General features: G+C 37.4%; 1 protein-coding gene across 2 annotated transcripts in view; it reads left to right on the top strand.

The window, feature by feature from the left end:
* Window positions 1-526: 526 nt before the first annotated feature.
* LOC101862450 (polycystin-1) overlaps window positions 527-27949 on the top strand; it is a gene marked incomplete at its 5' end in the record, with an annotated part of 80357 nt that continues 52934 nt past the window's right edge. For both annotated transcript variants that reach the window (XM_035972452.1, XM_035972451.1), the window contains 15 exon segments: window positions 527-598; window positions 1290-1361; window positions 4187-4252; window positions 5320-5391; window positions 8027-8098; window positions 9694-9765; window positions 10195-10266; window positions 10758-10927; window positions 16419-17132; window positions 20148-20330; window positions 20889-21080; window positions 21726-21903; window positions 22567-22778; window positions 26674-26802; window positions 27570-27698. In XM_035972452.1, coding sequence (XP_035828345.1) covers window positions 527-598; window positions 1290-1361; window positions 4187-4252; window positions 5320-5391; window positions 8027-8098; window positions 9694-9765; window positions 10195-10266; window positions 10758-10927; window positions 16419-17132; window positions 20148-20330; window positions 20889-21080; window positions 21726-21903; window positions 22567-22778; window positions 26674-26802; window positions 27570-27698 — 2405 coding nt within the window.

Genomic DNA, 27949 nt, shown 5'->3' with positions numbered 1-27949 from the left:
ACACACACACACACACACACACACACACACACTTTCATACTCACACACATAACTCACAGATCCACGCACTCTAATACAAAAACAACTGGCAGAAAACTGAGTTGAAAACATATATGTGCTTTAAGACTATTCTTTGACTCTCTCTGACGACAATGGCATAAAACATAATAATCTTTAGGGCATGTAGGTAGAAGAAGCCTCTCCACCCAACTTATTTGACCTTACAGTGGGCACTCTCAAAATTCTCTTCCACAGATCTCAAATAATTTTGATTGTGTGTTTGACTCAATAGGGTCTTCAAGATACAATATACGGTGCTTTGTTGTTTATGCATGGCAGGAAAGAGTCGTTTTGTAATAGATGTTCATAGCAAGTTTTAAAATATTATGTTTTCTCTAGCTTTATATTTGCATGGTTAGTCTTTTCTTGGTTAATTTGGTGAAAATGGAAATATTATGATTGTTTCATAAGAGATTTTACCTTTCACATGACATTGTATGCCAATCCTACTACTTTTCTTTCACAGCATTCTCAGAAACAACGCATTATCCTCCATAGACATCATCTCTTCTCAAAGCATGCCAGCATTATTGTACATGTAAGTTTCTGGATATATAATATATTAATTTCTTTATTGAAGTCACCGCACCAGGTACTATCTTTATGCTTGGGATGAATAGATGTAGACTGATAGAAGATATCTTTGCAGAAACAAACAGCAAAAGGATTAATTAAAAGAATTAGTAAAATTTTGCCATGCTGAATAAACATGATCACATAAAAAAATAAAAATTCTTTATTTGATTTGGACTTCAGAGAATCGGAGTTATATTTTCTGTTTTTGCAAAGTGGTTCTTCTTATCCTATGGACATCGTAAGTTCCTTGCAGGGGACAGTTAGGTATCCCTCAAGTATCTCTGGTACTTATTAATCAGGCTGCTGAGTAGCGTAATTTTTTAAATCCATTGTCTTATGCTATCAGAATGATATTGAGGTGAATGCTTTACCAACAGCGCATTCAAATAATTCAGTTTTTATTTTTGTTGTTGGTTATCAATGGTCATCTTAAAGAAATGACCCCAATCTTTTTAAAAATATGTATCTTTTCTTGCCTGTTCCCAGTTATAACTTTTTAAATTGTCTTTAATTAAATGTAAAAGAGAGTTGATAATTACTGGCTTTGGATAATTTGGTAGCATTGGATTTTTAAAATACTTGTCCTAACTTTTCAAGAGGAAACTATCTGAACTCTTAAAGCACACTCATTTTTCCTTGTTAATTTTTCACAGAGATGCATCATATAATTCCATTTCATCACTTGACTGGTCTTCATTTTCATTACTGACAAGTCTGGAGGAGATGTAAGTGGAGCAGTTTAATGTCGTCAAAAATTATTATGCTTTGATATGTCCTCTCTCTCTCTCTCTTTGTTTTATGCTTTTATTCTAAGTAATTGTAACCTGACTAGAGTAATAAGGAACTTTTATTATAATGCAGAATTCACTCTAATTCATATCAATTTTTTTTCCTTCTTTCATCTGTGCTTTATAATACTTACAACAGTACAAACATGAATGAATGCATACATACTTGCACGTTCACAGTTTTAATAATAATATATATAATGTGATGATAATTATGGCAATAGCGGTAAATTGTTTTATAAAGTGCTTATCCCAAACTCGAGTGTAAGCTGTGTGGGCTTTCTATTTTTTATTGACCTGTCAGACTCAGCAATATTCCAAACACTCTCAGCCCCCTCAAAAGCATCATTGCAAGCTGCCGTTTTTCTTGCCCAGAAAGGTCTTGTCTGCATCATCACTGACATATGATGGTATTTTCAGATTTTGTTCCGCATTGCTATTTCATTTTTTAAAAATATATGACAGATTACTACCCCTTAACTTCCGAAATTTTATAAACTGATATTTTAGTAGGATTATTTTCTTTTTATGATGCTTGTGAAATGACAGTTGTTGGATTTTATTTGTTTTCCTTTTTTTTTTTTCCTTGTTAAAATGAGGTGCTATTTTATTTGTTTTCTGTTAAAACTTCTGCTTGAGCTTCAAATAGTTTTATATGTTGAAGTTGCCTTTTATGTTCTTGTTTGTGTAAGATTATTGAAGTTAAATTGGCTATTTTTGCTTTTTGCTTTTGTTGAATAACAATAATATACCAGTCCTACTTCAAGACATGCTGAAAGTTTAGAGTGTTTCTGTGGTTAGACAATGATTCTTTTTCCCCTGTCTCCCCCTCACTTCCTTAAGTTCAATAGTGAATAGTGTTGTGAAAAAATTATATTTATTTAAGATAGTTAACAGTGTTATTTGGCCAAAAATCTTTCATTCCGCAAGGGATGGAAGTACTGGAAAAGAAAAATCTGTTAGTTCTGGGGGTCATATTTTTGTCTTTGACTTTACTAACTCAGTCAGGCCATTTGGAATCTCAAGTGTTCAACAGGGTGAAGGAATAGTAGTTTACCGTTGTGTTTCTTTTGTTACACCTTATTGTATGGTTAAGTAAGGGCTCTTACGCTCTTTTAAGATGCTGAGCAAAAGAAGGTAAAGTTTTTCCTCTTTTCAGAGGTGCAGAGAAGTGTTCAGTTGAATAGAATCATATAATATACAATGCTTTGATACAATATACATGTTTTCTTTTCATAATGAGAAATAATATTAATTGGCAGTGTTAGTTGAATGTAATGGCTTTAAATTTTTGGCTCTTGCTATTCTATTTATTTTCTAAGAACTGGTTAGTGCCAGATTTGCTTGCTTGTATACTTTGTATGTAGCGCATGCTAGTTGCTTTTTTCTGTTCTTCCTACTCAGGTACCTTCAGATGAATACAAATTTGTTTTTGGCTGATCTGTCACATTTTTATGGCTCAAAACTGAAAGTTTTGTGAGTAGCTATTTTGGTTCCATTTTTTGAATTGTGCTTGCAAATATTTTTAAAAATGTTGTACAGGTGTTCACAGAGTGCTACAGGGAGGGCCTAATAATTTTCTAATCCTTTGTCATTTCTATCTGTCTGTCTTGCCTCTTCCTTGCACGAAAACTAAATGATCGTTAGTATGTCCATGTACTTTTTTACTTAAAGAAAAATCTTCTTTGTTGGCAGTTCATTGCTAGCTTAGAGAATTTTCTTAACCCTATCCATATGTCTTGTTCTACTATCGTATCCATAGGACGTGGGGAACTCTGTGCCACCACTTTCCAAAGAGGAAATTTACGCGTTAATCCGATCCCTACGCTTTGCACAGCAGTCTGTCAAAATGATTTTTCAAGAAATACTGAAAGTTTCAAAGAGACCATCGCCCTAGAAGTATTCTAAATGGGAAGAATAAAACCCCTGGGGGTACAAAATGACCCCAGGGCGTACGGATAGGGTTAATACTATTATGCAGGTGAACATTCTGTTTGAGCACACTGCTATCTCTTTTTAGTTGTTCAGATAAAATTCCTTCTAGAGTAAAAAATTTGGATGACTTTATTACATAAACCTGGTTTGTAAAAGAATTGAACTGGGTAGGAGTGATGGTATGCAACAGATGTATGCCTGCAGCTTCGACAAGAGAAGCTGTAATTTAACTGCAAATGAGAGAGTGGACCATGGCTTCGCTAAAGAACGGAAAGTCTTTTCAGTCTAGGAAAAGTGGCTGATCCAAGCAGAAGTAGATAACACATTGATGTTTATCAGTCTAAGAGCATGAACCAGACAAGCATGCTGGCATGACATGGAGGGGGGTGGGGGCAGGGGCATAATTCATTTAACATCATGTCCCCATTGTTCAGTTTTGTGACCCATTGCCTGGAATTCGCAGAAAGTGAAATTCGTACATAACGAAAAGATTTCCGCATTTTACAATTTCGGTACGTGTGTGCTAGACTGTATTTCAGTTGATGAATATCAGACACTGAGTGTATATTAGAAATATGAAATCATGAGATAATTTGTTCTGAATTTGTAGGATTTTCCTTAGAATGGTTGAGTGATTAAAAAACTTTTTTTTTTTAATTTGCAAAAAAAAATGCGGACAGCAAGAATGATATTTATGAAAGTTAATTGTTTAGTGGGTTTTAAAAAATGATTTTCCCTATATATGCACTATAGTAGCAGATGTATGCTTCTTGTTAGCTTAAATTTGCTTATCTGGTGCAATTATTTGTCTTTTGTATTTTGATCAGAAATATATCTGGCAACCAGCTACTGAGCCTTAGTGAGGGCAGCCAGGAACTTCCTGTTGAGCAGTTGTAAGTATCCACTTGTTTGGTATTTCAGTGTTATATATTCATGCCTCCAGTCTTGTAGCAGAATAAGAAGCTGTATGTGAATTGCTTCAAAACGGTTCAGGAATTGTTCATGCTGTGATCATCAATTATTAAATTTGAGTATTATTTTAAATCATCAAGAGGGGGCTCTCATGGTCTAGAGATTATGGCATTGGCCTCTCGGTCTGAATGTCCTGGAATGGAAAACTGCCAATGGAAACAGAAAAAAATGTTATTATGTAATTTTTTCTCTTTATCCTCCTTTCGTGTCCTGTAGTTCTTTTTTATGTTGTATGCTTTCAGCCCAGTCCTGGCCACATCTGTGCTCCTCTCTTTCCCATACTCCTTTCTACTGCTACTCCTGGCTTCTTCTTACTGCTGTCTTTCAGCGGAATCCCTGATCATAGGGTACAAAAGATCAAACACCTAACCTTCTTGGACAAGGACAAAAGATCCTGGAAGTCTCGTGTGCCAGATGCGCATGTTAAAGATCTCTTGGTGGTTCTAAAATCAATAAGAGTAGGCTTCAGTTGCCATGCGGGCAAAATTCAAAATTAATTCCTACCAAAACTGAAAATACTCCAGTCAGTTAAAAAAAAATAGAGTACCTTTGAAATCGTAGTGTGCCTGCCGGTTGACAAGGGACCTACAAAATAGGCAAAATAGTCACATATGTGAAAATCTGTTGTACTGAAGGTTGGATAACTAGGAGGAGATCTAGCAGTAGAAGGTGAAGAAGAAGAAGAAGAAGAAGTCAAACAGTATTCTATACTTCCGTGAACATTTTTATAATGCATTATGTTTCCCATCTCTTAGTGTTTTTTGTGTAAGGGTCTAACAGTTTATCTTGCTCTCTAAAGATGTGAATTCTATTTCCTTATAACGAAGATATTTTATCAGTTATCTCTGTCCATCTGCTATTTTCAAAGGGTAGGCTAAGCAGGCAGCCTAACTCCTAATAGTCTAAACTGTGTCAGATGGAGTGTAGAACATTTTACATCTAATTTCCTCCCAGAACTGTGGTATATATGTCTTTGTCCTCTCCCCAGGTACATAGAAAACTGTGGCTTATCTTACTTCAGCTTTGGTGCTTCCGTAACATTCTGCAATTTGAAAATATTGTAAGTATATCTTTTTTTCCGTAGCATGTTTGTTGTAACAATTGATATCACTTTGGAGTGAGGCAGTTTGTGGCATTCTTTAAAAAGTACTGTAGACTTTTTTTTGTCTTTGCCCGATGTATTTGGTACCAATGTATTCAGTAAAATGAGCCCTTCTAACTGAGTTATTGGAAGTTTTAGAATGTGAATGCACATGTTGCCATGGAAATAAAAATGAGGTGCCTGAGGGGAAAAAAATATCTCAAAGACAGCCAAAGTTGTATCTAATGACAAGGCTTGTTATCAGCAGTGCACAAAAGTATTCTGACTTTATCATTATTATGACAGTTATCTTCTCCACCACTCCAGTTAAGTGACGTGACATGAAAAGGTTAATGTGTGGGTTGCAGCTTCGTTAATATGGCTTTTTTTACTTTTGTTTTCAGTGCTTCTCTTAAAATCTAGCTTTTGTCACTTGCCTGACCCTTTCTTATTAGGAGCTGTGTATAAGAATCAAACCTGACCCTCCAAATTTTGCTGATAAATAGCCTGGGGTGTCTGCGAAAATTATGTAATTTCACCATAGTATTTTTGAAAATTCGGGAGAGCAAGCTAACCAATCAAGTAAAGACCATAAATGTACATATATTTTCAGAAAGTAGAATGTAAATAGCAGGTTGTGGTCATTTGTGAAGGAGTTGAGACATTTGACAATGTAAAAAATATACCTTGTTGCAAAAGTTCTGTCACACTCACTTTAAAAGTACATTAACTCATTTACTTTTCAACATAGCCATGAGAAATTTGGTACACATGATCTTTATTCATTTTCTGCCAACATGACATGAAAAGAATAGACCAATGTTATTCCTTATTCAAGGGCGATAATTTTATACACACTGACTCTTGAAAAATCCAAATCCAAATTTGCTCAGTATTGTTTGTCGCCTCTTCCAGCTTGATTTACTGATACAAAATGTCTGTTCATTGACTGAATTAATGTCCTTGTAGTTGCCTGAGGAATCCCCTGCCATTCCTTGTGAAGTGCACCCTTCAGTTCATGACAAGTTTGTACAGAGTGCAGCCTGTTTCTAATTCTCCAGTCAAGGTCATCTTACAGATGTTCTGTTGGATTAAGGCTTGTTGATCTTGCAGGCCGGTCCAGAAAAATGATTTGATGAGTTTAGAAGGAGTTTCGGCTAATTATGGCCGCTTGGGGTCGGGCGTTGTCTTATTAGCACATTTCATCAACAGTGTCATATCGAGCAGTCAACGTGACGATAAATTTTGTCACGATACCGTCATACTTTGATGTTGCTTTGAAAGGACTTTGGGGACATTGGTTTTGGGAAATCTCTATCCTCTGAATGGATCACTTTACCAATGTCTCCATTTCCATTGATGATGTTGTTGTTCCCGAATGTGGCGATGTGTTCGATGAAACTGGGTTAGAACGGCTCCACATAAAGGGCAATAATCACGTAATCCACCATCATATAAATGTCTAATAATGATGTTTTAAGACAATCGGATGTACTTGGCAGTCTATGCACTTGGTTGGAACGGGTTTCGAACATGGGTTTTGACAATAACCAACATCTGACGTTGGGTTGTTCCCCTTGGTTGGCATGGTGTAGGCTTGTCTTGGACAGTTCTAGTGACGTTAAAACGCTTGTTCAAGCGTTAGATGGTCCTGCTGCACACATTTACGTGTCTTGCAACAGAAGAAAGCGCAAGTGAAGTATTTATCATATGCACAGCGCGCTCATTTTCTGCATTTGTCCATTTTGGTTTTTGAAAACAGGTGAACTGATGACCGAACTGTTAAAAATCATTGAATTTTATTGTGCGTAAAGTGTGTTTACACTTTGTCTGCGTGATTAAACGCAAATTTTGTGTGTAGGATGCGTTGATGTCAACCTGCACTTCCGGTTTATGATTTCTTTCATCTGCTCATGCACGTGGGGTCTCATAAGTCATACAAGTTATACTTTTTCTTTTTTGCTGCAATTCTTCTGCTATAACAAAAATCATCGTAGTATAATGGGTGTGACAGAACTTTTGGAACTCTGTATATGTTAAATGAACTGAAATAGTGACTCAAATTATGGCTAATTAAATTGACTATGTCATCTCAGAACAAAACTTCAAGTTGATTTAATCAGCCATCGACACTAGGAGGGTTAAGCTGAATGTTTTCTATATATATTAAAAGTTACTTCAGCCAATCAAAACTGAGTTTGCTTTGAAATGTTCTATCTGCAGATTTGTTACCTTTGTTGATATGCAAAAGGATTCCCAGCTTTTTTTTTCCTTTTTGCGAAAAATTGTACATCTTTTAATGCCCTTTTGCAACACTACAAGGTTTTTAAGTGGCTTTACTTTCAAGTTCATGGAAAATCTCTGATAGGACCGAGCCAAACTAAAGTATAAAGTGTGTCAAGTGCTTTTTTCCAAGGACACAACATCAGACCAAGCAGGGCCTCAGACATCTTCCACTCTCTCTAAGTGTACATGTGTATGGCTTTAAAGAAAGACAGCTTGAACCGGAACAAGATTGAAAAGATTGATAATGATGCAGACTTTGATATTTAAGAATTTTTTTTGTCCTGTGAAAAAATCTTCTCTGTGAATAACTCTGTAAGTTCATTTGCAGACATGTTGGTGGCAACAGTTTGACAACGTTGCCAGATGATGCCTTAAGCTGTATGGCAGACCTGGAAGAAATGTAAGAAGACTCACGAACATACATTTATTTCACACACTCTCACACACGTGCTCACATCTTCACAAACTTATGCATGCACCTTCTCTCTCTCTCTCTCCCTCCCTCCTTCTCTCCCTCCCTCACCCTCTCTCGTCGTCTCCCCCCCTCTCTCTCTCTCTCTCTCTCTCTCTCTCTCTCTCTCTCTCTCTCTCTCTCTCTCTCTCCGAGAAATGGGACTTTGACATCACTGTTTCTGGGGAATAACAGCTACTAGTATTTTTTTATATTTCATTGTTGTGGGTAAAGTTGGTAAAACTGCAGTGTCAAATACAACTTGATGAGATACGTTATATTTTATGTCAACTTTCAATAACCAGAGTTCAATCAAATCACCCCTGAAATTGGAGTTCCTTTCAGCAAATTCCAAATATAAGATTTCTGTTTCCTGAACTTGGTGTACAGTGGTTGTCTTCTGTTGTTGAACTGCTGTAAAAAAAAAATACAGCTGCTGAAGGTTTTATATGATGTTTTACAAGTTGAAAAATGAGAAGTACCACACTGCCTGCTATATTGAAACGTTAGACCACTCACACACAGGGGCAAAGGCCGACTTAATTCACAGTGTAATCGGAGCGAGACAAATCATAGAATAGAAGACACAAAGAGAAAGATACTGAATCTATTTTATTCCCTAAGTTGTCTGAGCACAACATATTGAGTATCGATATGATTATCAATTCCATCAAAATGAGGTATTTGCTTAGTATTGTCCCTGTTCACAAGATGCATTTTTTTCTTTTCTTTTCCAATAAAGTTGCTCTTCCCTGTTCTTCCGCACTATCTTTCTTTCTCTCTCTCTGTCTCTTTTTCTCTTTCTCCTCTCTAACTTGCAGACTCGCATGCCTGACTACACTCTCACACATGCACAAATCACCTTTACCAGTTTAATTCGATAGTCTTTACCATTGATATAATAATTTTTTATAAAATGAAATAACAATTTAATGCAAACATGGGTAATGCTTATCTCAATTTTTATTTGAAAAAAGAATACTACTATAATTTTTCCTTTTTCTTTACTTGTTAATTTTTTGGTGGAGTCAAATGTTTTGAACATTTTATTGATTTTTTTTTTGGGGGGGGAGGCAAATTTTTGTCCACCCCTTCTCGACATGTATGTCCAAGAGAATAATTCTTAAAGAAATTCAACCAGAAAGTATATTACTACTAGATCTAGTCTTCATTTTTGTTTTCTGACAGAAGAGTAGATAGGAGCCACAATGGTTTTGGGGAGATTTGCGGATGGGGAAGGGGGGGGGGGGTAGTTATTGATATTGGAGGGACGTGAGGAGGAAAATCTGATTTCATTTGATTTCTTAAACTTTCAAAACTTTGACTCTTCTTTTGAATCTATACCATAGATTTATTTCCGAAGGTGAAATAAGTTTTGAAAATTAATTTTTAGTATTTTTTTTAGTTTGTGTAAGTCTTTTTGTCTAATGTTTTTGTTCTTTTTTCGTGTTACTTTTTTCTTGACATTGTTCCTAGAGCAGTGGGAAGTAGATGCATGACAAGTTATACTCATTGTGCTTTGTACTTCGGGTTTTTTTCCTCAGAAAGTTGAATAACTGTGATCTCACTTCCTTGTCTGCCAACACCTTTTCCTCCAACGCATTAATTCAGTACATGTAAGTGAATGGACATTTTTTTGTTTTTTGTGTGAAAGACATGAAACTCCATAGAGGCCTTATATAAAAAGATGATGGTATCAGTTGAATTTCTGAAAATCCAGTAAACTGTTTCAGTAAAAATCTGTGAGTATGGTATTAGAGAGAAGGAAAAAAATTGGAAATAAGGATGAATGAGGACATGAGAGATTTAAAAAAAGTGAGGCAACGTCGGAATAATATAATATGCATGTGAGTTTTCATTTTTTGGGTTTTCATGAACACATGCATATTATGTGCATGCATCTGTGTGTTAAGGAGATAAAAATGAAAGATTAAGAAGTTAAAACTTCAACTGATCTCCTTTTTCTGTTTTCTATAGCATTTGTGGAAAGCATAATATCCATTATGACTTTTTGTAATGAATCACTCTTGTTTTTCTGGGACCAGTGATCTCAGTAGCAACAGATTGACCTCCCTTCCTTCTGGATTGTTTGATGGACTGGACAACTTGAAAGAAATGTAAGTTTTGAATTCATGTTTACATTACATGCTTTTTGTTTGTTGTATTAGTCTTAAATTAGTCATTGGATTCATACAGATTCATTACCCATTGTGACAATGGACAAATATTTCGGGATTTTTTTTCTCTATCACTTTCCATGACCTGCGCTGTATAGTAGAAGTAAAGTATTGACAAAGCCAACAGCAACTGGAGATGAGATATAGTTTCTTTCAGGTTTCAATGAACTGTTTGAAACTAGCTACGTGTAATGCTTTGAGAGGGAGGTCGACTTATATACCATTTTGTATCATACTAAGAAATATAATTGTTCATTTTTAAGACAAAATAAGCAATACGTTATTGTTCTCCTTTTTGCAAAAGTTTTCTCTAATTTTCTTTAAATCCAATCGTTCAAGTCATTTTCAGAGTTTATATGTCATGCTATATGTATATGATGTATGTATGGTTCTTTTTCTTGGTTTTGAAAATTTAGTTATTATCTTCGTAGAAACCTGTCTGGGAATGACTGGAGCTGTGACTGCAGCCTGATATGGCTCCGGATATTCCTGGATTCCTTTGTCGCTGCAGGTGGTACAATTGTGGATGAAGATCAAACTCTGTGTAGCAGGGATCCCAGCAATCCGTTGAGAATGACGCGTATATCTGCTTTTCAGATCTGTAAGTACAAAGGAATGTAGTTTATGTTAGTCTATGTGATTTGCTTTTTCGTCTTTTTAATTTTTTAGATGTGTTTTCTTTAAAATGTAGAAACTCTCTTGTTAGCATGCATTTATGTGTTAGACTTAAGTCCTCAAACTAAGATCAGTGGTCAACTTATAATGAATTAAATGATGATAGAGAAGTATGTTTCTGAAGCTTGACTGCTTCAATAAAACAATATTTATGAACGTGTTTTCAGCATTGTATGCCTTCTGATAAAATGCAAATCATTGAAATTTTACAATTTTACAAATTCACACATCTTAGTCATTAGTTTTCTTTGTTTGTATTTAATTTACTCAATGCACGAACATGATAATATGTGACTGCATGGACATAAAAAAATCTCAGTTTTATATTGTTTTAGATTTTCTTTCTTTCCAAAAACAGATGTTACATATTTATACACTTCCCAAAAAATTCACAAGTTCATGCAACCAGAAAATTTGTCTTTCCATGCCTGTCTCTCTCCTTGTCTCTCACACATCATGCACCAACACATTCTGATTCTCTCTCTCTCTCTCTCTCTCTCTCTCTCTCTCTCTCTCTCTCTCTCTCTCTCCCCTAATGCCTGCATGAATACACTCATTTTTCTACAAACGCACAGCACAAAGAATGCATACTCACACACACACTCACACTTTCACACATTTGCACACAATAAACATATTATATGTGCACATTGAAATACAGAGGTGTCCAGCCATAGTACCCTTGTATCTCTATTGCTTATGAGTGTTAATTTTAATGTCAGACTGTCATCTTTCCCAGTACTCAAAAGGGAGAGGGAGACATACCGTACATACTTTAATGTTGGAATTCCCTTCAGCATGCTGCTTCTTTGCTTCACTTCATCCGCATGGATTGCTTTTCTATTCTTGCTATATTTTTTCATGGCATGAAATAATTCAACTAGGCTAAAATCAAGAGACCTATCTACATCATGAAGTAGATTTCACTGTAATAATTAACTGGTTTTGTCCAGTAGGGCGTTACACTTTTACATCGAAAAGAATAGTATTCATTAGTTGCTTGTCCAAGCTGAAGCTTCCAACACAGATGTTATATGGTCTTGTTTCTGCACTACAGCTTCACATATAAATTTAGAGGCTTAAAAGATGAACAACAAAAGAGATCAAATAAGATTTTATTGATCATTGCAAAGAGAAATTTACTCACACAAGCACTCGTCAACACACACACACACATGCATGCATGCACGCACGTACGCATACACGCAAGCTCTCTTTTTCTCTCTCTGTCTCTCTCACACACACACACACACACACACACACACACACAAATACACATGTACACACACACCTGCACGAACACATGCATTCACATATACAGATGCACTCACATGAGTAAGTGATACAGCTCTCAAAGCTTGGAGTAGAAAGGAGCAGAGTGTGACTTGCAAAATAGTTTGAGTTCTGTGTAAACCTCTGATTCAGCTCACTGTCTTATTGTTAATAATTCTGTTAATATGTGTGTGTAACAGTGTATTTTTGTAGTATTTATGAAGGTTGACCAGGTAGTGTGTGATTAGTACTTATGATTACGTGGCTTAGTTTTGTGGTTGACTCTTTTTAGTGGTTGACTATGGAAACTAACATTGTTTGTGTTATGTCATTCTTAACCATCAGTTTTAGCATGTTGAAATAGATGTGTTCCTTTCAAGAAAGACTAGCAGAGTAGAGAATGTTTTTCCTGAGAACTTATAACATGTGGACACACTTTAGAATTTAGTTCTATAACTTACCTTCTTAGGTCTTTTAAATTTTGTTCCAAAGTTCTAGATTTTCAGATTTAACATGGCTTGTAAGCGAGGAAACGTTTCCAGTGCTGAGCACTAAGGGTCAACTAGCTATGTATGTTTTCCCCGTACTAAAACAAAGATCTTCTAACATTAGAGAGATTGTGTTAGCAATGGGTTTTGTGATCTTTACCTAATGTCTGAGTGTTAACGTGGGTAACTGGTTTTGAGGAAGACTTGAACAGAGAGAATAGGAGCTGAGCAATTTACACATATCTTTGTAGCTGTCGTTTCTAATATAAAAAGGACTTTGAATTGGGTTGGACTTCCGGAAAGGAAAGGGGGCCCTTTTCCCTTGTTTGAAAAAATAGTTGTTCGCTCAACATCAGTGTTACTGTGATTTTATGGGCCCCTACCTTTCCCACCAATGGAGTCTGTGTCAGGGGAGATTAATATATATACCATGAATCAGCTTGATGATGACACACGTTTCTAATCTCCAAGCGCAGAGTATGGTGATTACAGGGCCATAAATGAGTTGGAAGAAGCATACCATTCCAGAACACACACCAAGGACCTTGTGAGCAAGGAAATTGAGGGGGGTGGAAAGGAAAGACATTAAGTTTAGTCAAAGCTGTGAGAAAGGCCATGTTGGAAAAAATATTTAATCTTCCCTAAAAAATAATGCTATGTCTGTGTCGAATCATGATTTGCGTCTATTCTCTTGCTGTGTCAAGCTCTATTTATAGCCAAGGGTGCAATTATTCTTTATAGATATTCCACATTGTTTTTGTCTTTTAGATACAGTTTGTATCGTCACTATTCAGAAACCTGTTTTCCCATGTGTGACTTTGTAAGCTTTTCATCAACTACATGCTGTGCTGTGCAATCCATCAATTATGAGTCCACCAAATTACGCATGCTGACTGAGCTAATATCTTTACCTCCCCTGTGTGCATGAAATATCCGTTTACTACTCAGCCCTTTGCGCAGCAGAACAGGAAAGGCTGCAGCGAGATAAAAGATCCACTTTCAATCTGGGCACGGCCCTGGACTGGGTTTCTGTCTGCCCGAATTGGCACACTCTGAATGCCAATATTGTGTGTGGTGAGTTCTGACTCTCAGATATAGGCGCCAGTCTGCCTCTGCTGTAACATCACATGGCTTTTTGTTTTCTTTTTTTCTTTTCACCTACCCATTTGAACAATGATGTATGCACCGCAATCATATATATTTCAATACATGCTTAATATAGTGAACTCATTCGCACATTTACTGTGTCTTTGCATTGCACATATATATTGAGTACTTATCATTTTTATTTGTATTTATTGAACATCTTGTTATGTACATTTTCACTTACCTCACATACAAATGGTGTTTAATTGTTTTCTTCTTTATAACATGCACATGATATTGTTTATGTTTTCAGTTTTCCTAACCGTTGTACTTTTTTCATAAGCAGCCTATTGTAAAATTATTTTGCAGATTTGTTTAATCTTTTTTGCACAATATTTCTGTCATGGTTATTTCTACCTCATCCTTTTCAGATTATACATGTTGTGACTTTGTTGTGCTTTCAATATAACTTTAGTGTAAAAGTTAAGATCAATTATTTAAAAGAGCGTACTCTTTGTACCGTGCAGCAGCTGAAAATATGAAATTATGCATCATGTTTTGACAGGAGCTCTTTTATAGTGAGTGTTCAAATCGATCTTTAAACTATTTAAATTATGGTTTACGATGGTAAAGCTCAAGATAATTTGGAAGATGTTGCAGGGACGTCTTATTAATGTCGATATGTGAACACTTTGACCCCCCCCCCCCCCCCCCCACCCCTCACCCGCCTTTTTAACATCGATTGTTCATCAATGTTATCAAAAAGTCAAAACATAGTTGAACTGACTTGATATGTATGATTGCAATTGCTTCTGATAGCTATAGTCAACTATAGCAATGTTCATTCTTAGCTCTCCGTTTGTGCAAGGTGTATCTTTCAAATTAATAGATGGCTTTCTCTTAGGGTAACACATATCATCATTGCTCTTTCTAGCATTTTCTTCACCCTTTTCAAATGTGAAATCTTTTGCTTGTGAGATTGATGCCTGAATGAATACTTTGTCAATATTTTTGTTATCTCATATATAGTGAACAAAGAGGAAGAATTCAGTAATATTGCATACTTTACTTTACTTTACTTTTCCGATCCAGCAGCCATTTGGATTCTAGCCCTTCGGTCTGTCGATATGGCAAAGAATTGACAGGTTTTAGTCAGCTGTGCTTTGTCGCTGTATAGAGTGTTTCCGATAACATTGTATACCAATCTCTTGTTTTGTTCTACAAACATACACTCATACACAGCCTCTGCTCTTACGTTCCTGAAGTGAAAAATGCCCCTTTAATAGAGAGGGGTCTGAGCATAAAGATGAAAGAAACAAAAAATATTTTGTCAGTACTATTGCTCCAAAGGAAGCCATTTCACAAGGCCACAATACCAGCGGACCAACTTTTTTGTCTGGCCTGTTTATGCCATTCTCTCCACTGTTAATGGATTATGCCCTGAACTAGAAACACGAGCTGCTAAGTTGTTGACAGTTCAGATAATCTCAGATCTCTTGCATACCTTTCAATGCAACTCTGAAAACTGGTTGCCTTGAAAGTCCCTCAGATTGTTGAATTCTGTGCTCTTCTTAAGAATTGCATTTATTTTTTAGACATAATGCCATACATGTATTTTTAAAATTTCGGTTAACCTCGTTTCTTTAGTTTAACATTGTTTAACCTTTCTTCTTTTCAAGGGGTTTTATTTGATGGATTATACTTTGGGGAAAATAGTTGTACATAAATCTATAGTATTATGTGCATATGAATTATCGAATGATTGGCGTGAATTATTTCACTGGGGGGAAGGTTAACACACTCTTCTATTAATATTAATGTGTTTTAATGGGGGGAAACTTCGATTTTGTAAAATGCTTTTGAAAACATTTGTCGTTGGAGTGATGAATTTTGCTTTGAGAAAATTAATGTCCTGTAGGTAGATACGTTTCAATTTTGTGCCCAAAGAATAGTTGCTTATCAGCTCCCCATGGCTTATAGTATTCTTTTTGAATGGCTTCATTTGTACTAGTTTCTGTTTCATTGACTCGTTTTATTTAGTGACTGATTCATTGAAGCGAAATGTTTCAAACTGGGTAAAGGTAACTAATTTCTGTCTGTTTGGGCTTTTTTTTCGCTTTAATTATATCCTCTGTGAATGCGTCTTTTTTTTTCCTCATTCCCCATATGTCTGTCTGTCTGGTGCCCAATTTTCTCTTCTTTGAATTTTACTTTGTTACTATCTTTCTGTCTTTTTTTTTTATGTGTGACCGAAATGACTACCTGATTTTCCTTTGAGAAAGTTAAAATCTCTTTTACTTCGAACGTTGTCTTGTGAATTAAAGTATCTTCACTGCTTTGAAACAAGTCCTTTCGTTTCTTTGCGTAGACTGTTTTTCCATTGATCAAGTGAAAAATCTTTATTCAGAGAAAGAAGTTCAAAATGTATCTAAAAAGAGTGCTCCTCGGACGCTTCCTCTTTGATGTGATCTCTTCTGGGTAACGTCAATACTGATCAGTTCTCTTTATTTTCTCTGTCCCTTCCCCCCCCCCTCCCCCATTTTTTCCCCACTTGTGTGACCCTCTGATCAGGTCCTAGGAAAGCAGGGTCATGTGTCTACGACTTTGCCAGTGAGAGCTACAAACTCATCCAGTACAGCTCTTGGGTCTCCTTCGCCACAAGCACACCGGAGTGCAGGGACCTATGCTACCTCAGCGGCTACAGCTATTCCGTGTTTGACCCTGACGTCGCAGAATGTCTTTGCGGCAGCGTCGTGTCTTTGCCAGCAGGCTGTTCCGATTGTGGTGGCTCAACTAGCTCATTGGGCCCTGGGCTGTGTAGCAATGAGTACAGCAACATCCTTGGTGCTGTTGGGATGATGTACGACTTCAGTATTACCTACTCACCAACTTCTCCGAATGTCTTTGAGAAAGTTTACTTTATGTGGAGCGGGGGTCCTTTAGGGATTAACGGATCTGAGTGGGATTTTGGAGATTCAACTACCACATCAGTATTGAGTACATCCACCACATCACACACCTTCACCTACCCTGGGCAACGACAAGTTACGTTGACGTTGCACATAGCTAGAGGAACAGCTTTGCAGGAGACGATGGTGTCTGTGCCAGTAGAAGTTGGGTCCAGGTCTGATCTAGGTATCCTCAATTGCCCACTGTCCGATGTCAGCACCTACATTCCCCAAAATGTGTCAGCCACTTTCACGTCTGCTTGGAGACAAAAAGTTTCCTGGACACGAGAAGCCCAGACAACGAGCAACAGCCAGTACAGTTACTCGTACAATTACTGTAAGTATCTTTAATATTTGGTTAGGAGATTTGAAGATAACTGCCTCAAATTTGTGACATGAGACATATTGTCTTCTTACATAACTGTTTATATGTTTGTGATTTTGTGATTTTGCTCTGTTGTTGGATTAATTTGAAAAAAGGGGGATTGCAGGCTGATGAATTTCATTGTTTGCTTGTTTTGTCTGTTTGCCTTTTTAAAAATCTTTCAATTTTCTTATTACACAGTCTTGTCTTTATGACATCATGGGGATTTTTTAATACATGTAAGCACTTCTGTCTATAATACATCATGAGGTGTCTAACGTTTTTGGTTATTGAAAAGAAAAATTATTTGTATTGGACCTAATAGACAAGGTTTCATATTTCAGATGCAGACTCTGGTGTTGAAACTGATGGTACTACACATATATATATCATGCTCTCCCTCCCTCCTGTCAACTGTATTGTTTGCCACTCTGTTCCCCAGTCTACCTCCCATTCACACCTCTTTTCAGACTCATGCATCTTTTTTTCTTTAAAAGAAATGCCAGCTTTTTCAAAAGAGTTCAGTTCAGAGGTTTTCAGACATTCTTCCCAGTGTGATTAATGCATTCCCTTTTCATAGTTTGTAAAATGTATTGTAGCTTATGTGGGTATGAAAATATCAAAATTAATTATATCAGACAAACGTCTGTATGAGAATACCTGAAGTCTCAACAGTGATTCTCATTAGTCAATCAGTTATCCTGCTTAACTCTTAAAGGACTGAATGGACACATATTATGTCCAATCTGCAGGAGACCAAAGAAAATGTTGTGACACATTTCAAACCTATGTTCGGAAACCAGAAATACGAAATCGAATATTTCAGTGTTCATTTTGTTTCCTGCTTTTTAAACTTTCAAATAAAGAAAATAAAAATGGAGAAAAAAAATGTCTGAATAACGAAGTTATGCTTCTGTTGAGCATTTGAATGACTAGAATTAGTCCCCAATTAGTCAACGCACTGAAATGTTCTTGCTGAGTGGTGAACACACAACATTTAGTGGGTTAATGATTACTCAGATTTTACCTATGACATCTTACAAAAGATTACTAACTGTTTGTGGCATATTTCTTTACGAAAAGAATGTTAATTATGCCATTTCTCGTGTGTCTCTTTATATAAGATGCCCTTTAAATTTTGGTTGCTCCTAACTAAAGGTATCTTTTAAAATGTTGCTTGAAGTGTTTGATAACACTCTGTTTTTATTCTGCCTCTTGTCATTTGAGTATTACCTTCTAGATGGTTTTCTCACTGTCAAAATGTATGTTAAGAAGAAACATGACTCTAGTTGTCTGTTTTCCTGTGTCTACCTCTCAAGAATGCAGTGATTAACTTTGTAATCCTCCCAGTGTCCAATTTTCACCCAATACTTTGAAACAGTTGCATCAACTACCGGTAGCTCTTGACTTAAGAGATGAATTTGAACATGGGGTTTCTATCATGAATTGATTGCCCACTTTGTAATCATCTTTATGTGTGATGAATTGTCTTGCACATATTAATATATTCATTGGAACTGCCACAAAGACATTCATGAGATCATGCGTCTGCGAGTTTTCATCAAATGTTTTCATGCAAAAGCATTTACTGGCCAAAGAGACTGATGTCCAGTATAGCTAAGCAGAAATTTGTCTTTTGATCAACTTCTGCCTTTGCAATTATGGAGAGAATGTGTGAGGCGTCATGGTGAAATCAGGCGCTCGTCAAAATAATGAAAGTAAAGAAACTGACACTTTGACTCTTGTGTTTTACTTTTTTTGGAAATTTTGTTTTTGGGCTCAACACCTTCTGTGTCCATTTAAGAACCCAATTCAGTGTGAATTATGTTGAAAAACATTGATTCAAGGCACAACAAATGTAGATTATCAGTTTCTGCAGACTCTGAGGCTTTGTAAATAACCAAATTTTGGCGGCCATTTTGTCACTAATTTTACCTCTGAAACCAGGCGACTCTCACCTCATTCAATCACAAATATCTTGACATGTATTCAAGATGAATGGGTAATTCTTTCATAGAAAGCAAGACAAATGAACAAGCTTTAAGGTGATACCAATAACTCCACATGGCCAAAGATTGACGAACGCCTGATGCCACAGTGTCATGACATATATGATGATAAATGTGTATCAAAATTTTCAAACGTTGCTCGGAATTCTTTGAGGTCTCTTTTCTCCTCAGCAAACCTCTTTAGGAGTGAGAAGTTAAAATTCCCAACAGAATACGGTAAAAATATTAATAGAGGTATATGTGAGAAATGCCATCATGAAAAAAAAAGAGCTATTGATGCCCTCTACTAAACGTCTTTGACATATGATTATAAAGCAGTGATCATGATGTATCTACTTTGCTATAGCTGTGACTCTTACGTTATAGCATAATTTTTATAGACCAGAGGGAATTAATACTTTACGTTTGTTTTAAGTTTTAGCATGGGGGTTGAAATAAGTGAATTCAAAGTTTTGATAATGCTCAATTTATAGTCAGCTACTAACCTCCCTAGAAGTGAGATATTCATTTGTCCATTTACATGAATAGTATGAAATGTATGTTGGTATAAAAATGTATATTATTTCTGTGAGTGGGATACAAAGAGGAAGGAGAGGATGACAGAAGAAAGAAAGAGAACAGAGAAAGAAAGTTCTCGAAAGTGACCAAAAAATATAAGCAGCGGAATTGGGGATAAACGACCAAAGTGTGCTTTATATAGAAAAAGTTAGCAACTATCACATGTTCTGTTTGTTGTGAAATAATATTTGTATCACCTGTTTTGTTTAGTCTTAGTCATCTCCTCGACCATTATAAGAGAAGCATTGTTGCTTAAAGGCACGGAAAGTGCTCTGCTGAAGTATTTTACTTTTGTGTTTTATTTCCTGTGTTGGTCTACTGTAAGACAACATTTTAATGGTCCAAATGTTAATTCAATTACTCCTTTTATAACTCTGATGTTCAGAAAGTGTGAATATGCTTCGCATGCTTCTTATTTCAGCACGCTGTGAACCGGGTTGGCAAACTTTCAGGGGCCGTTGTATTCAGATGCAGAGTTCACCAACAGTAATGTCAGCTGCACACACAGCATGTCTGGCCAAAGGAGCGAAACTTCTGCGGCTCCACTCTATGGATGAAATCGATGCACTCCGTTCAAACAATTCTCTGTTCCCCTCAGGAGCTGGTGCGTAAAAACTCTTTTTGATTTGAGTGTTTTTACGTGTATTCTGGTACTGTCAGGATGCTGGGGGCTGGAAGAGTGGGGATTGTTGAATTGATTCTCCTGAAATATAGGGCACTGTCGATTCGCAATAGAATATCCTGTCTTGTGGGTGTGCCCTTGAGCAAGCCACTTGACCCTCCACTACAGAACAAGGATTTACACTGCTTTATTCAGTTTAGTGTGCTTTTAAGTAATGATGCTTTAATTTTTTTATCTCTTTGTATAGGAGATGTGTAGTCTATAATGCCTTTGCACATCCTGTTGTAATACAATTAATGTCTAAAATCAAAGAATTAAGGGGTTTTTTCATGTGATGTTTTTGTTAGTTTTGCTATTCCAGACACTTCTGTCATAGTTTGTCCAGGTTTACAATAACATTTATTTTCCCAAGGTTGCTTAAGGGTATCACTTGGTGGCACAGAAAGAGAGAGTTACTATTAATTAGAGCCTGTGCTCCCATTTTGTTATTGATTTTATACCTGTTTCAAATACTCTTAAAACATTCTCTTTTTTCAATAGGAGCCTCCTATTTCACTGGGGCTGAGTGGAAAGCTTCACAAGAAAGATATGAGTGGAGATTTTCATCGACAAACGCTTTTGTGTTCCGAGACACTTTAACCTCTGCCTCTGCTGGAGACTGTGTCGTCATACAAGCATCTGGACTTTCAGGGGAGGATTGTGGCGTGTCTTTGCCGTACATTTGTGAGAAAGGTGAGAGAGAAGTGAACCCCTTTTATTTCACTTTCAAGCTTGTATTCAGTGTACTTTGATTACATACAGTAATTGTACAGGGCATTCTGAAAGTATATGTCCAATACTTTCCTGATGTAATAAATAGCTACAAAGGACACTGTAGCAGGGATGTAATGTCTGTTTGAATAAATGTGAGAGGCGTCGACATAATAATTTATTTCTCGCAATTCACGGATGGACATGTCGACTGAAAATCGGCACATCAAATTTGTAGTTTTTCAAATGATGGCATTTTTTCTATGTTTAACTTGTCTGTTATCATTTCATTTAATAAATTGTACAAACCCAACTTGTAAATTTGAAGTGTCTATGTCCATCCAGCTAAAATCCAAGAAGTAATTCATTTTGTCCACATGCCTGACAAATGCTCATTCGTTGTCTAATATGTGTAAATGATATGAATTTGTGTTAGTGGTAAATCTCTGTGCTTTACATTGTTAAAAAAGGCTAAGTTGTTTTTCCCATTTTTTCCTTGAGACAATTTTCTGTTCGTATGTGGCACTATGTTTTATATAATGATAACTTGAAAGCAGGAGATATTCTAAAGAACAGCATTCGTCCTTCTTATGTTGTGGACCTTAACCTCCTGTCCTTAAATTCCAGAGCCAAGTTCCTGTGTGCAGAATGGTCAGCCAAATAGTAAACTGTGTTATGCGGTCAGCTCTGAGAGTCTGTCCCGCCCACTAGCTGCCATCAGCTGCCAATCAAACTACACCAACGGGCAATTGGTCACAATTGCAGATATCAACGATAATTCATATCTGAAGTTTCTTTTGTCAAAGTAAGCCGTTATTATTATTTTTTTTTAATGACAGGCATTGCTCTTACTGTACTTATCTTCCTAGTCTTAAGTTTGTTTGAAGCCTTGACCTTGACATACCGTGCCTGCTTACACTTTACAGTAATTATTTTTTGCAATATTAGTCCTTTTTTGGTATCTTTTAAAGTCACCTTGGTTGCTGCTATGAGATGAATAAAGTAAACCTAACAGACTCTTTTGTTTTCCTCAAAAAGTGCTTGCCAGTTCTAAGATATGTGAATACAAAATACTTTTGAAGACTGTGATCTTTGCTTCTGATATAAAAAGATCCCTTCTGTAGCAGGGGGTGGCTTTTGACCAGAATGGTTCGTTATGAATGTATGCACAAATGTTCTTTGTTATACATCCCTTTCCATAAATGGGTAATATAAATTTGAAATCCTACTGCAAAACAGTTGAAGATCAAGTCTTGCAAATATGCTTTTAGTATATGCCTGTGCATGTTCGCGTCTGTATATGTATATGTGTTCTGGAAGTATTAATGTTAAAACATCCAAGGAAGTGATTAAATCAAGCTCAAGGTTGACCGGAATCTGCCATTTTGGGCTCCGTGATATTGAAAGGATCACTGACACTTAGGGCATTTTGTAAATATGGGTCCCTTATTTGTCTTTTTCTTATCAGAGCATCAGTGGACACAGTATGGATCGGGTTAGAAGCCAGCTTTTCAGAGAACATCTACACCTGGGATAGTGGTCAGCCCTTGACTTTGTACAGCAATTGGGACTCTGGATTTGGTGCAGAACCGTGTGTGGTGATGAATGCCTCCACTGGTCTCTGGCAAAAAGATCTCTGTGACAGCTCTCATCACTTCATCTGTGAATACTTTGTTGGAGGTAAGTTTTCTTTTTGTCTTATGGCTTTTCTGTTTCATATGTAAATATTGAAGGACGTGAAATCTTCTCTTGTGTGTTGGATTTGAATTCTGCATCATCCCTACACTCACTCGGGACCAGCCCTATTTTCGGGCACAAACCCTTCGGACCGGGGTCTTTAGAAAAGATTATTTAGTAGTGTTGTAGTTGGGTTACAAAGCTGAAAATTGATACACTTACAGATACAACCTTTCTGAACACAGTGCACTTGGCAAAATATTCTACGTGGGGTACTTTTTCTTCCTCGATTTGTCAAAAACTTTGAGAATTTCAAAAAAACATTTTCAGCATCCATGATACAACCCTGGTTATGTTTTTACCTATATTTGCTGGAAAAAGACCCTAAAAGTAAAGAATGATAGCTGTTATTGTGCTATGCTTGTGTATGCTTGGAATTCTGGTGAAAAAGAGACTACATTCTTCATCAAAATTAACATGGTTAGCACAGACAGAGGTTTCGAAGAAAATATGAGAGGCCACGTGAAAACGCAAACAAAACATATATATATGTATTCACAAACATGCAGTTTGACTCACCAAAGGCTTGTGTATCCAATATGTATATGCTTCAGTAATCCAGGGGGCAGGGGGTTTAGTTAGAGTACTCCTTCTTTGTGTGGAAGTCCTGAAAGCAGGGCACCACACACAGGGGTACTTTGTGGTATGGGCACCAGAACGACGTTTCTTTCTGCTTCATTGTGGAGCCCGGTTGCTTCGCCTTCTCGTAACACACCTTGCAACTCCGGGTGGGACATTTCTTTTTCACGGTTGAAGGAATGTAATCCGAGAAGCAACGTGAGTGCAGGCGGTCAAGCTGTGTGGGAGCTGGGTCCTCGGAATCACCTTCCTGCCAGCCCAAGAATTCCTCAGGCATGCCCTGTCCAAGCTTCTTGATGAACTTGGAGATTGGCTGAGGCTTCCCACCTGTCGATGTCTGTTTCCTGTTGTACAGGATGGATGCTTGCACCATCATGAGGGTAAACAGATGGACATACAGTTTTTTCCACCATTTCATGGTGCGGCAGTGGAAGGGCTTATAGGCCATGAATTGATCGCTACGGTCTACACCCCTCATGTTGAGAGTGTAGTCCTGGACCACCTCCGGTTTCTCCTTCGTCTGGGCCCTTGATCTGACTGTCACCCTTCTCCGTGGGTTATGCACAGTCGTCAAAAGGTTGACAGACTTTTTATCTTGCCAACGGAGGGCCACCAGTTTATCCTGCCGTCAGTAGGCACTCTCCCCAGTTTTTAGATTCAGGGTTGCCAAATCCTTCGGCACACCCACATGATTGGCTCTTACTGTCCCAACAATCATGGTGTCGCCTGCAATCATCTCATGGTACAAAGCTGGGCATGTGTAGTACTTGATCCCCCACTTGTTTGGCTTGTGTTTCATGCACACCCTGTTTCCCCTCCATGGGCAGATGGCTTCATCAATGACGAGTTTCTGTCAAGGTGTCACGAGGTCTCGGAATGTTGCAGAAAGGTGATCAGTAATTGGTCGCAGCTTATGGAGAGGGTCGTGACCAGTTTTTCTGAGGGGCATGTACATGGTGTTGTTGTTTAGATGCAGGAGGCCAAGAATCTGCATGAAACGGTTCCTCGACATTATATTGGGGGCGAACGATGTGCGGATAATTTCTGCTGTACTCCAGTAGTCCTTGAGACTGGGTTTCTTGACGAATGACGTATGCACCCAGACGGAAAAAATCCACAGGTGTCATTAAATTATCTGGAACGTGCATGCAGGGCTGCCCAGTAAAGGGGACCCCAGGAGGAAACCCAGTCATATCCTCAGTCCAGTCACCTGTAGGTGCAGGTGCCACATCACCAGACGGATACATGCGTTTAGATGGCGGTCCCGCATACGTTAATGGTCCTGGGTTGGCATCATCATTGTCCTCATCAGGACCTGAAAGTATAAACACGAATGTTCGAAAAATTTAGACGACACAAAATAACAGAGCATCAATTTCAATTGTTTAATGCTTGCCTGAGTTAGAAACAGAATATGAAAATTCACATCTAGATGTAAATAAGTGCAAGGATACAGGACCTTGGACTGACACAATAAATCTTAGTCTGGACCTGACCTGATACTAGGGAAGGACTTTAGTTCTTGATCTAGACTCTAGTAGAAGAAATTAGCTTCGTAGGGATTCACAAGCACAAAATAGCCTAAATCTAGATTTCTAGATCTGTACTTAAATAAAATAGAACCTAATCTAGATCTAGATTGTTATGTTTGTCATGATGAAATGAGGTACAAGAAGTAAACACACAAAGTAGGCGTGGCTTTGTTTACTTCTGGAAAGTGATAGATCTAAACTTGCTCCATCAAGAACGAAATTCTCTCCTCAGTCGTGATAGTCAGTCCCGAGATGCAATGACAACTCCCTATTATCGCCAAGATGTAAATATTTCTCACCTGAATCCAAAAATTCCTCATCAGAATCAGTTTCTTCAACATCGCAGTGGAGCGTCTGGAAGAACTCAATCACTTCTGTAGCCTTTTTTCGCTGTGGTCGAGGCATGATTTCATGTTGATCAAAATAACAACTTCAAAATCTCCCTCATTCGTTGAGAGTCACTCTTCCTTAAGTCACCGGAAGAAGGAATGGATCGAGTAACCGGATATTGCAATAAACATGGATAATATATGGGATTGGACGATTTTTTGCATTTTTATTCTCATAACTTGTGATTGGTCCCCAGCAAGTTTTAAAAGGCATACCAGGAGGCTACATTCCAGTCGGCACATTGTCACTGGCCTGTTTCATGTTGACCTGTGAACTCTGTAGCCATTAGTGGTCAAAGTTCCAGGAATAACAATTGTATACCAAAATTCCACCTAATAAATTAATGTAGGAGGCATTGTCAGAGAAAACACGCAACACTGTTGCTTTTACATCTGATTTAGCTCTTTGTTGTACATTGAATGGGCCAGTAAGCATGAAACATGTCATTGTGTAAGCTTTCAAATTTTAAATTTTATTTTAATGTGAAGCACCTCGAGCCACCAGAGAGTTTGCACTATAGAAGTAATCTTCATCATGGTTATTATCTGGAGATGTTTAAAGTTTTATGACATTTTTGTTTTTAATTAGCATAAAACTTCCGAGTAGAGGATAAAGATTTAACTCTTAGTATACAGAAGGTTAATTCACTTTTGTGCGCAGTCATTGTTGTCTACGAAGTTTTCATTATCCCAATAACTTTTCTTCTATTTAACTGGTTTGGACCAGACTGAGTAGAAATGAATGATCCAAGCAATAAGCTTACAAATTGATTATAGGTTAAATGAATTTCCTGAAGTTTGATAGATTGTTGCTATGACTGTTAAGTGAGCGATGCTGTGAACCAGCTGAACTGGTGCGCCATATAATAAGAGTTATTGCATGACAATAGTGCTTTGAAACGTATTTTGCGTGCAGCATCCTGTTCAGATTTGTTTTTGATTCATGTGTGTGAATTGAGGGTAAAGATATTGACTGGACCATAATTCCATCACCTTCCTACTTTGTTTTCGTATTATAGCAGTTCTTTATCAAGTTATTTGATACTTGAACATATAGTAAAACATGAATAGGTCGAACACAGAAGTATCAAAATCATATGTCTGTTGAACTGTGCCAGGGGTCCCGGGTTTTTTTTCTTCTTCATCTTTCTAAGATATCCCTCGAACTAATGAGGTCGGTCCGGACAAATTTGAGCTGTCCGTGATTTACTTTACATATTTATACCAACATCTGAAATGAGCCTGCAGTTTTCTGTCATTTCATGTTCATGAAGTCATGGTTGTATAGTTCACTCAGAGATTTATGATTCAATACCCTGCTCTGTTTTTCTCGACCAGATGAGATCAACATCCCTACCCTGGTGGCAGGAACCGTTCCTTTGATGTTGAAGGATGCCATTCCTGTGTCAGTGTCTGAGTCAACGACTGTCAACACTGTGTCCTCCTCCGTCATTACCATCATACCAGGTATTTATTTGTAGCTGAAACAATAGATTGACGTCGTCCCCCGTGTTCTGTCTGTCTCTCAGTGTATCCTTCCTCTGTTTGTCCCTTTTTTTCTGACTATTTGTCTGTCTAGCTCTGCCTTTCTTTCTCTCTCTATCTCTCTCTATCTCCCTTACTTTGTCTGTCTGTCTGTCTGTCTGTCTGTCTGTCTGTCTGTCTGTCTGTCTGTCTGTCTGTCTGTCTGTCTGTCTGTCTGTCTGTCTGTCTGTCTGTCTGTCTGTCTGTCAGTCTGTCTCTGTATCTGTCTGTCTCTGTATCTGTCTGTCTGTCTGTCCGTCTGTCTCCCTCTCTCTCTTTCTCTCTCTCTTTTTCTCTCTCGCTCTCTCTCTCTCTCTCTCTCTCTCTCTCTCTCTCTCTCTCTCTCTCTCTCTCTCTCTCTCTCTCTCTCTCTCTCTCTCTCCACCACTTTTTTCTGTCATCTATCTTAATCTCTCTCTTGGTATTCCTTTATCATCTAATGTCTGTAATCTCTCTGCCTTCCCTTTGCGTTTTGCTTTTGCTTTTTCTCCTTTCTCTATTTACTAATCCATTTGCCTTTTTCTGTATCTATCCAACTGTCTGTCTCTCTGTTTATTTTAGTCTTATCTATCTGACTGTCTGTTTCTTTTAGTCCTTGCCATCTATTTATTTATCTGTTTCTTTCTGTCTGTCTGTCTGTCTGTCTGTTTGCATTTATGTCTGCCCATCTATCTGTCAAGCTAACAGGTCAGTAATTAATATGTTTCCAGGTTCATGGATTGCTGACCAGGGCTATGCTTCACTGTGGATTGTCCAAACAGAGAGTGTTGCCTCTGAAACTCAAATCTTCCTTCAAATTTGGAGACCTACATGTACATACGGAATTTTGCACAGACCAGGTGACTATTTACTTTTGTAGACTTGCGGTTTCAATCCTGCCACGTTTTATTTTGTTTTGTACCTTTGTGAAAGTTTTATTCAGTCCTTTTGATTTTTAAAATTCTCAATTAACTCAAATTTTTAAAAATTCGAGTCATTCATCTTCTTCTTCCAATTATTTGGTAAGAGTTGGGAAAATGTTTTGGCCATGATTCTGTTGACAGGAACGAAACATTTTTTACTGACTTTTGAACAGATTTAGTGTGGAAAT

This window comes from Aplysia californica, unplaced genomic scaffold (assembly GCF_000002075.1).
Source record: "Aplysia californica isolate F4 #8 unplaced genomic scaffold, AplCal3.0 scaffold00698, whole genome shotgun sequence".
NCBI lineage: Eukaryota > Metazoa > Mollusca > Gastropoda > Aplysiida > Aplysiidae > Aplysia > Aplysia californica.
The sequence above is the reverse complement of the archived record's forward strand: the minus strand, read 5'-3'. Positions and strand labels throughout refer to the sequence as shown.